This window comes from Lycium ferocissimum, chromosome 1 (assembly GCF_029784015.1).
Source record: "Lycium ferocissimum isolate CSIRO_LF1 chromosome 1, AGI_CSIRO_Lferr_CH_V1, whole genome shotgun sequence".
Classification (NCBI taxonomy): domain Eukaryota; kingdom Viridiplantae; phylum Streptophyta; class Magnoliopsida; order Solanales; family Solanaceae; genus Lycium; species Lycium ferocissimum.
This window is the reverse complement of record NC_081342.1, coordinates 30,207,300-30,217,939: the sequence shown is the minus strand read 5'-3', so window position 1 is coordinate 30,217,939 and position 10,640 is coordinate 30,207,300. Positions and strand designations below refer to the sequence as shown.

Below are 10,640 nucleotides of genomic sequence, written 5' to 3'. Positions count from 1 at the left end.
CTCAGAGAGCGAATCATGTCAGAAGCCCATAATTCCAGGTACTCTATTCATCCAGGTTCCACAAAGATGTATCATAACCTCAAGGAGATTAATTGGTGGAACTACATGAAAGAGAATGTAGCAGTTTCTATGGCCATGTGTTCAAATTGTCAGCACGTGAAAGCCGAGCACCAGAGGCCTGGTGGGTTGGCACAGAACATTGATATTCATATGTGGAAATGGTATATGATAAACATGGATTTCGAAATAGGTTTACCTCGCTCATTTCGGAAGCATGATTAGATTTGGGTGATTGTAGATCGACTCACCAAGTCAGCGCACCTTTTGCCACTGAAAACCCCTAACGCAACAGAAGATTACACCAAGTTATATATTCAGGAAATCGTCAGATTGTATGGGACCCCAGTGTCCATCATTTCAAATCAGGGTGCTAGTTCACAATAATTTTTTTGGAAATCCTTCCCGAAAGGACTAAGCACAAGGGTAAACCTCGATACAACTTTTCATCCCCAGACAGATAGCCAGGAAGAATGCAATATTCGGACTCTTGAGGACATGTTGAGGGAATGTGTCCTAGATTTCAAAGGTAATTAGGATGATCACTTGCCTCTTATTGAATTTGCCTATAATAACAGCTATCACTTTAGTATCAAAATGCCACCGGTTGAGGCTCTGTATGGGCAGAGATGTAGGTTGCCAATTGGTTCGTTCAAAGTTGTCGAAGCAGAATTGTTAGGACCAGACTTGGTCCACCAGGCTATGGAGAAGGTCAAATTAATTTAGGAGCATTTGAAGGCGGCTTAGAATCACCAAAAGTCCTATTCGGACGTGCGGCGTAGAGACTTGGAGTTTCAGCTTGATGATTGGGTGTTTTTAAAAGTTTCACCTATAAAAGGCGTTATGAGATTTGGGAAGAAAGGAAAACTTAGTCCCTGATATATTGGGCCATACAGGATCCTACGAAGGATTGGGCAAGTGGCTTATGAGTTAGAGTTGCCACAATAGTTGGCTACCATACACCCAATATTTCATGTGTCTATGCTAAAGAAATTCATGGGGGACTTGTCCCTTGTTGTCTCTACAGAGATCACAAGGGTTACAAATAGCCTGTCTTACGAAGAGATTCCAGTGGTTATTCTTAATTGTCAAGTATAGAAGTTAAGAACTAAGGAAATTGCTTCAACAAAGGTGCTTTGGAGAAATCATAAAGTTGAAAAGTCTACGTAGGAAGCCGAAAGGGAGATGAAGTCCAAGTATCCGCATCTATTTGAAGAGCAAGTAGAAAAAGTTGAACGTAACTAACCTTTACATCAGACCTCATGCTATAATCTCCATTTTTCCAGTATTCATTCAGTTCAGTAGTCATTCGTTCAATGTTTATTCAGTTCAGTAGTTCTTCAGTTCAGTATTTATTTAGTTCAACATTCATTCAGTTTAGTATTCATATGTTCATGTCAGTTTAGTATCTACATGTTTTCATCTGTCACTTTTATGATCCCGAGTTAGTTGTAACTACAACCAGGACAATCATTCGAGGACGAATGATCCCAAGGGGGAGATAATGTAACACTCTGCAAATCCGAATTAGGTGTGAATATGTTAAATGAGGGTTAACATGACATTTTAGCCATATGAAGTCCTATCGGGATGAGTTTGGGTGGAAATAGCTGTTTTGGAATCAAGACCGATAGTGAGGTGCATAAGATTCAATAAAATCAACTTAGTTTTTCGATAGGTCTATCTTCCAGCCTGAGTTAGTGAATATCCATTATGAAATTGAGTAAACTTAAAACATGGAAGTTGTATCCCTTTGAAATATCTTTCCAACGATATATAGTGGAGCCTGAATAGAGCTCTGTACAAAGTGTTACGCCTGTTTTACTGAACGCAGTGCAGCAGGTGCTACACCCTTGCGTCGCAAGGGTAGCGCAAGCAAAAGCAGTCTCTGACCAAATATTTGCCTTGTGCAGCGTCCTTGCGACGAAAGGGTGGCACGGGATTCATAATTTTCCTAGTTAAATATTTTATTATTTATTTAAGGCTGGAGTTTATTTCCCAACTTCCCCAAACACGAAAAATGACCAAGAACACTTCAAGGTAAGTCTTAATGATGATTCTAAGTTGATTTTAATTCCCTAATACCTTATAACATCATTAAACCCTTCAAACCCATGGATAATCGATTGAGACTTTGTTTTGGACGAAAGAACCCTAGAATCCGAATTCAAGGGAATTGAACGTAAAAAAAGGTAATACCTTCATCTTTTAATTGATTATAAGTTTGCATTGATGACTATACACTATAAGTTTATGAGATATGAGTTGATGGGTTCGATAGAAAAGTATGAACAGTTATAGGTTTGTGTTGCTGATTGTTGATTATTGATTAAAGGTGTTGTTTATCTTATAGATGATGAAGAATGATATCGATTATAGCAATACGAGATTGTAGAATCATCTAGGAGAAAGACAATGGGTTTTTTTTGGTGTAGAAACACCATTGATGAGAGTTGTGGAGCTTCATGTTCTGAGGTATGTAAAAATAACTCTCTACGTGTGGGAATGTTCTTGATTCTTCCCATGCCACATGCTTTTACGATTGCTACAGATTGCTTCTGAAATAGAGTTAATCTCTAGTTTCATAAAAAGCTTCAGAAATTCTATTCTCCAAATGATATAGTTTCATAATTCGTTCATGATTACTGTTCCGAATATTGTGAACTCAGTACATAATCAGTATAGACTCGTGTTTGATATCCCATGAGTCTCAATCATGAAAACTTAGTATGCTTATGAATAGTTAATGCTTTAAACTTCATAATCAGTTCATGAATACATATCTGATTATAGCAATATTTAGTATTACAGTGTTCTGCATTATAGTATGATTCTCAATTCCTTAAATATAAATTATGAATGTTGAATACCTGTATTTGGGCCCGAAGCCACAGATTATGTATACGTATACATGGGCCCAAGGCCACAGACTTGTGCAGATATATTGAGCCTGAGCCACAGATTGTTACTTCAGTTAAAACAAGTGATTTCACATTCAAAACCGGGAGTACTTATGACAATACTTCTCTTGTTCAACTCAGCTATCAGTATGTTTCAGTTTTAGCGTGTTCATGGTTATCGTTCTGGGTTGCCCTTTCCTCAAGCACCCGACAGCTATTATTTCTTTCAGTTGGTTTTACATATAAGTACAATTCAAATGTACTTACGTCCCTTTTGCTAGGGGTTTGCATTTCACGATACAGGTACTAATTTATAAGACGACGGATCTGCTTGCTAGGATTCTCGGATCTGCTGCTTGGTGAGCCCAATTTATAAGGGGCACTATCTATCTTTCTGTCGTTTACTTATTATAGACAGTCAGGTATGCCGGAGGTCTTGTCCCGGTAATCAGAAAATACTTCATTATTCATTAGAGGCTTCATGGACTAGAGTAGTAGTCAGTCAGAGTTTTATGTGATTATTATGCTAGCCATATTGGCTACGTCTTTCTACTTCCAGACTTATCTTAGTATTCTGCATTTATGATTATTTCAGTCATACCCTTTTAGTAGATCAGCATGTGCTAAGTTAGATTCCGTATTCAGTATGTACCATGTTGATTCAGTCAGCAATGTGGTTTGTTCGGTCGCATGCAGTCAGACATCGAGTGTCGTGTTACACCTAGGCCATGGTTCGAGGAGAGATAATAACTTTTATTTAAGACAATTACATTTCGTAGCTACAATTTTAATTTTGTAGCTATATGTAGTTGTATATATGTTTTTGAATGTATTTGGTTTACGTACTGCAAAACATGAATACAATTCCATGTGTATTTATATACATATGTATATGGCTGAATACATATTTTGACTGTATTATGACTGTATGTTTGTCAAATGGATTGGATTTTTTATTTTATGTGTTGTTTGTTTCATTTATCTACATATGTAGATAGCTGACCAGTATATTCAAATACACTCAAATACACGCGGGGATACCTAAACCTAGCTACAAATACAGATGGAAAGTGTATTCGAATACACTCAAATACACGTGAATACACCTAAAAACCAGCTACGAAATGTGGATTTACAAAACATAGCTACGGGTTGTTAACAACTCTAATTATATAATCATTTTTGTAAGTTTCTATTAAATCTATTCATTGAAAATTGTTGGAATTGGAATAGACTGTTGGTTATCAAATTTGAAGTCATTTGGATCAATTTTGAAGCAAAAAATGTGTATATGAAATTTTTCTGAAACTTCTGGTAATCCACAATGTTTTTGTGAACAATTTGCTCCAATATTACGACACAACTATTACAAAATCCTACTGATTCGCTAGAACTTATGGCAAGCCCACATATCATAAATTCTTGGTAATTATGAATAATTTAGTTCAAGTTATAACCACAATATATACTAAGAACCTAATAGTTTTTTCAGAACTTGTGGCAAGCCTATCCATCAAAATTCTTGGTGATATGCCATGAATTATCACAAGACAAGTCTTCTAGTGATCTGCCAGGAACTGGACTCCATCTTTCGGTACAGTGATTGTTTTTGTACAATTATTTTGAACATGGTCAAAAGTTAAATACCATCGTGAATTGATCTTATTTGTGTAAATCTCCCAAAAGGAAAATGAACTTTAGTTGGGCCTGAGTAGAATTTTACCGGGAAATTATGTAAGATTTTCATGGAGCTTCCTATTTTGGTTGCCCCATTTAATCAGCACCCGTCTTGTATTATTTTTTCTTTTGCACAAATACTCATTTACGTATTAGATAATTTCAGATAATGTTTTTGCACAAATACCCACTTATTAGATAACATCATACAAAAGTGACTGCTTCTTCATGCGTCTTATTTTCCAGACGCACATGTCTAAAATTTCAGCTCATTTTTACATGTAGTTCAATCATGTCAGTGCAAGCATACTTGAAAAAAATTAAAAGGGTGTTAAATGAATTTGTTAAATTTGTTGCGTTTTTCACAAATTGATGATTGGAGTATGTGTTTTATGATATATGAAACTTATGTTTCAAATTTGAGCTTATTTAGAATACATTTGGGTGTTGAATTGTGTGTTGGATTGTTGAAATTCGAAGAACAAAAGAATATTTTTGTTCAGACCCACATGTTAGAAGTTTTACCGTTTTTACATGTATTTTAGTAATGTATGAGTGAGGTGCAAACACACATGAAAAAAAAAATTGACAAAAAACGATTCAAACACACATGACTGAAAATTTTAGCCTACTGTTACATGGACTTCAGTCATGTACGACTGAAGTTCAGGCATACATGAAAAATTCAGACATGCATGACTGAAATTTTAACCAATTTTTATACCTACCTTAGTCAAAAGTGTCCGAACTTCGCCTTGGCAAGCCATACCAAACAGCAGGCGCAAATGTCCGATGTTTGGCCTTCACAAGGCCACACTTTCAGATGCAAATGTGTGAAGTTGCCAAGTTTCATGCTCGAAGCGGGTAAACATTAATTACAAAGCGGTAACAAGTTAAACAACGACCCCCAAAAACGGATCTTTGAGCACTTCGGCCGAAAATTAGAGAAAAACCAAACGATCGGACCGAACTTAAGTAATTCGATTTTCGATTTCAGTTTTCGGTTCTTTTGTTTTTTATGTAATTTAAACAGAATATCCAACTTTTCAAATATATGAATTACTATTAAATAAGCCCAATATAATTTTGAATCCAATATCTCCAAGCCTAACTATTTATGACCCAGTTACTTACTGTATTTACTCATCCCTTAGGCTTGCAACGAGTTACGGCCTTCCAGATTCTAAACTTTGAATTGCTGATTATGATTATTGAAATTTTAGAGCTATCTCCTTTTTGCAGAGTTCTGAGTTTTGCTGCTTTAGGTACTTGTGATATTATTAGTTACATATATATGCTACTTCTTCCGCAGGTTGCAATGAGGAAGGGACGAGGTTTGGTCATTGGAAAGAAATAGGACCGGTGCTAAGTTATTACAGTAGTCAGTACACTTTTTAAGCAGAAAAATGACTCAATATATCAAGCTCATAGCTAAGAATCGAACCGTAGCTACACCAATCCGAATAATAATAACCGAATCTAATCGAACTAATTTCGGTTCGGTATTTGGTATATGCCATTGAAAATCAAAAACCAAAAAATTGAACCGAAGAGCTTGGAGTCCCATCCTTAGAACCGATGTTCAAAGCACAGTCAATGTTTGAAATGTAATTTTAGTAGGATTTTAACAAGGTAGCCAATTTTAAGGGTACTAGTTAAACCCTATCCATTTTTTCAAAGTATCTAAAATTTAGCTGAAGATAGAAAACTTCAAACATGCGCTTGAGTTTAACTCAGACCTGTGCTTGAAGAAGAGGGGCAAACCGCTACTGCTATGTATGTAAACATTACCTGTGCTTGAAGAAGAGGGGCAAACCGCTACTGCTATGTATGTAAACATTCACCTGTGCTTGAAGAAGAGGGGCAAACCGCTACTCCTATATATGTAAACATGAATGTTAAAGTCAATATGATTGAGAAAGTAACGAGAAGTTGACATGGAATCAGAAGACCTCAACCTTTGAAGTTTGAACATAAAGGGTAAACTTGTACGAAAGAAAAATGTCGATAAGTTCTTTTATAAAAAAATTAAAAAAATACTTGTAAAGCATCTGAATACTTGTAAAATATGTGAAACTTAAGATGTGCTTTGGCAGGTAAATAAAGATGCTATGCTGCAAATTCAAAAGCCATGTGAGTTGCCTGACACAGGTAGCAAAATGGGCAAAAGTACTCTCTACAAATATCCCTGCCATCCGTATATTTGGAGATCATCTGTGTGCAAACTTGTTACACATAAACACTGGAAGTCAGAAAATGAAGACAAGGTAGAGTGCAAAAGACATGGGACCAAAACTCCTTGAGCTCACAAGATGATTCTTTTTTTTTATTTGATAATGAAAAGATGACAACATAGACTATGATGTCCTAGCCAAATTTGATTCTTCAACTACTGCTAACATGCTACATTTTTTACGTTCTTTGACTATTATTGAAGCCGGGAGAGGAAAGGACCTTTAATCAGTAGGCTGATTCTAGTCATGATTTGGCATTGTCCCATTCACAGTAACTGGTAATCATAGGTAAAATGACCTCGATCCCCCTCCTTCGGACTGAGAGTAATGCCAAACAACAGCCCCATTTTCTTTTACTTTTACTCGGGGGGAAGGGGAAAACTGTGACCAAATTATGAGAAGCATTACTAGGTAACATTATCACAAGTCAGAAACAATTCTACTTTACTAGAGCCGATCTAAGATCCAGTCCAAACAAGAACCTGCCTGGCAATAAACCTTATTTGAAGCAATAAGTTGCAGAAATACCGGACATCAGAGTTGAGACAAACGGAGATTTACTTAAATTTATAGAATGCTCTCTAGTGCACAGTTCAGTTTCAAGCTACTACTCGCAAGCATGCTAGCATAGATGGAACTAATTAAACCCCAAAGCACTTGAAAACTAGTAAGTAAACAATACCACAGCTGACTAGATCGATCTGTTAGGCCAGCCTTATATGCACTTGCTAAGTACTACTTTCTACTACTAATAAGAGGGCAAACTCAGAGAGCCCACTCTAATATCCAATATTAATCAAACAACAATGACAAAATACAAATGGAAACAGAGATTCTATCTTCTCCTTCAAGCAGCAGCTCCCTCTTCCAGTAACATCTGGTCGAAATGCCAGACACCTAATTCACAACCAAAGAGGTAGATGTTAAAACAACAGTTTGGGGCGGATTATATAAATAGGATATGAAGGTAATTCGCAATAAAGAAATATAATCTTTAAATGGGAGTGCAATTCTACCATGTCCTTGGCCAACTCTTCTTAGCTGAGCAACATATTCTGAGATCTTCTTGATAGCTTCCACCTAAAATTAGTAAAGCAACATATTAAATTTGTATCGTTACAAATGGATTTAGGATTTAATCTCAAAGTCTTTAAACATATGCTAATATTTCTGCATAGTAGTAAACCATCACCTGTTCTCCCAAGAACTCGCTTTCAACAAAATCAGCCAATTGCACATCATTGTGTTTCGAGGCTACCTGTTTTTTAGAGTTTAGCTATGTCAATAAAAATCCTAAAAGTGCCAGGTTACAAAACTAGGCATGTAGAGCTGTCACTACAAAGTTTGTCATTTTAATCACAAAAAACCTACATAAATATCGTCCTTAATTTAAAATTGATCGAAATGTACATTAAAATACAACCAACAAGGATGGAAGAGGAACTCACAGCATGCACGTTTAGCAGTTTTTCGTTTGTCAACTTCTCCAAAGACAACGCGAGCTCCATAGCTACAGAGCAAATTAAACAAGAAAAAAGTGGCAAGTAAAATTAAATCCGTGTCTGTACGGAATGTAACAAATGTAGTGTTTAAGAGCTTTCAAAATCACGAGAAGGGCAACAGATGTAGTTAATAGGGATCTGAGAGTACAAAACCATCACAATAAATGTGCACCTAACTCCATTAAATTTTCCAACACAAGAAAAGAGTGAAACAGTGGTCATTGACACAAAGTAATCTATTTCCCAGTTGTTCAACCATACATACTTAGCAGCAAGGTACTTCCTATGTTCAATTTTACTTGTCCACTATACTAAAAATAAAATTTCACTTTTACTGGTCCAATTTACATTAACTACTCATTCTCCAAATCATTTCCGAAGTTTATTGAGAGTATAAACCAATTAATATGAGGATTATACTCCCTCCGTCCACTTTTACTTGTCCATTTTGAAAAACCAAAACACAATTTGGCATTTAGTTCCTAATTTACCCTTATTATTAACTATAATCATTTCTCAAAACAGTAAATTTATTATATTCAAAGGGTGATAGTAAACTTATGATTTTATTAATTACTTCGGGTGACAAGTCAAACATGGACAAGTAAAAATGGACCGAGGGAGTAGTAAAATGCACACTGCATTTATTATTTCTTAAAGGAAGTGCAAACTCAATAGTGTACAAGTAAAAAATTTAAGTCCCAAACTAGAATCTACAGGTAGGAAAAACAGAGCCAAACTTACCATACAAAGCATCTCCCTTCTCACAATGATCAAACTCAGATAGTGGCATACAGATAGACTGCAGCTTCACCTTCCCACCACGCTTGTTCTACAAACAACAAACACAAAAATATTAAAACCCGAACAGAAGCGTATGAAGCATAGTACTCCTAACTTTCGAAGGGAAGCATAAATTTATGTGTAAAAATCTACTAAAATTGCAATAAATAGTAGATATGAACCTGTAACTTTAAAAATATAACGGGTTCAATACTAATAAACTTAAAATTGAACCCATAAAGTTTAAATCCTGGATTTGCCTCTGAACCCCAACCCCAAACTTAAAAAGACCAAAAAAAAAAAAATGGAAAAACATGATTCATTATAACAGCCAATTTATCAGACACCTGGTATTCCATAAATTTCTCGGCATGCTCCCTTTCCTCTTGACTAGATTCCTTGAAAAACCTACAATCAAGAAACCAATAAACTCAGAATTCAAAAACCCATCTAACAAATCCACACAGGACCAAAAAGATCAAGATTTCTAGAGGGTTCATGAAAATTACTTGGCAAGACCCTTGAGAGCAACGTTGTCTCGATCAAAATAAGCAAACATCGCATGATAAACATACGAAACATTGTATTCCACACTGCAACCACAAAAAAACAAACAAAACGCTCATGATAATCACAGATTTAACACTGGATTTATCTATATACTCAAAATCTGCATTTAAAGGCTCACAAAAAAGACAAAATACTCACTTGATCTGTTCGTTAATGACAGCTTCACAGTCATCACAGTACTTATGACGACAAAGAGAGGCTTGAGGAACAGTGGGTACAAGCATCAAGTCTTTCTTCAACTCCTCAAATGGCTCAAACACAACACCTGTTAAAGGCTTATGATTTGTTGCCTTTGAAGCACAAACCATAAACCGATTTCCATTTTTGGCAGATGAGAACAAGGGGTTCAGATTTTCACCATGGGTTGAAGTGTTCAACAAAGAAAAAGCAGGTGCAACCTTAAGAAGCATGGTGGAAATTAGGTTATGCTAGAAAGAAGATGAAAATTGAGTGTGTGGTGAGGACTGATTATTGGAAGGGGAAAATGAGGGCTGTACATATACAAGAAGCTGAGTGGGATAGAGAGGATAAGGACCGTTGGATGAATAGACAAGTGGAAGGATGTGATTGATTGGCGGACAGAAGCGCGTGGCTGGCTTGTGGCATATCTGGAGATGCCTCTGGTGACTGGTCCCCACTGCACAAAAAACGTTCATTTCCCAAAAGACAAGGAATAGTTGGTGCAACTTTTTGGAAGAAGATTTTTTGAAAATATTTATTTTTTGTTTCGATTACTCAAAGATGAAGAGAAGTTTCAAGCAACACCCTAGTGGTCGTTTGGTAGCTGCTTAGGGCTCGTTTGGGATATGAGATAACAATAAATAATTTCGAGATTATATTTAAAATGAATTTATTTCACATTTAGTTGGGACAAAATGGTGGCGTAACTAATCCTGGAATTAGTTATCCTGAAATTG

At 36.1% G+C, this 10,640-nt stretch overlaps 1 protein-coding gene across 1 annotated transcript; it reads right to left on the bottom strand.

The window, feature by feature from the left end:
- Positions 1–7,408: 7,408 nt before the first annotated feature.
- Positions 7,409–10,205, bottom strand: LOC132053801 (ferritin-1, chloroplastic-like). Its single transcript, XM_059445906.1, has 8 exons — positions 9,862–10,205; positions 9,663–9,746; positions 9,501–9,561; positions 9,115–9,202; positions 8,317–8,378; positions 8,061–8,126; positions 7,885–7,948; positions 7,409–7,765 (listed from the first exon to the last, which is right to left on the bottom strand). Exons 1-8 carry the CDS (start codon positions 10,131–10,133, stop codon positions 7,716–7,718), a joined length of 747 nt encoding a protein of 248 aa, XP_059301889.1. The 5' UTR covers positions 10,134–10,205; the 3' UTR covers positions 7,409–7,715.
- Between the last annotated feature and the right edge of the window lie 435 nt (positions 10,206–10,640).

What these genes read in the sequence shown, in the direction of transcription:
- LOC132053801 (XM_059445906.1), bottom strand. Translation starts at nt 10,133, where the DNA reads ATGCTTCTTAAGGTTGCACCTGCTTTTTCTTTGTTGAACACTTCAACC. An exon ending in AACTGCTAAACGTGCATGCT is followed by an intron (nt 8,127 to 8,316) that starts GTGAGTTCCTCT and finishes TCTAAAAAACAG; the next exon opens with GTAGCCTCGAAACACAATGA. An exon ending in GCGAGTTCTTGGGAGAACAG is followed by an intron (nt 7,949 to 8,060) that starts GTGATGGTTTAC and finishes TACTAATTTTAG; the next exon opens with GTGGAAGCTATCAAGAAGAT.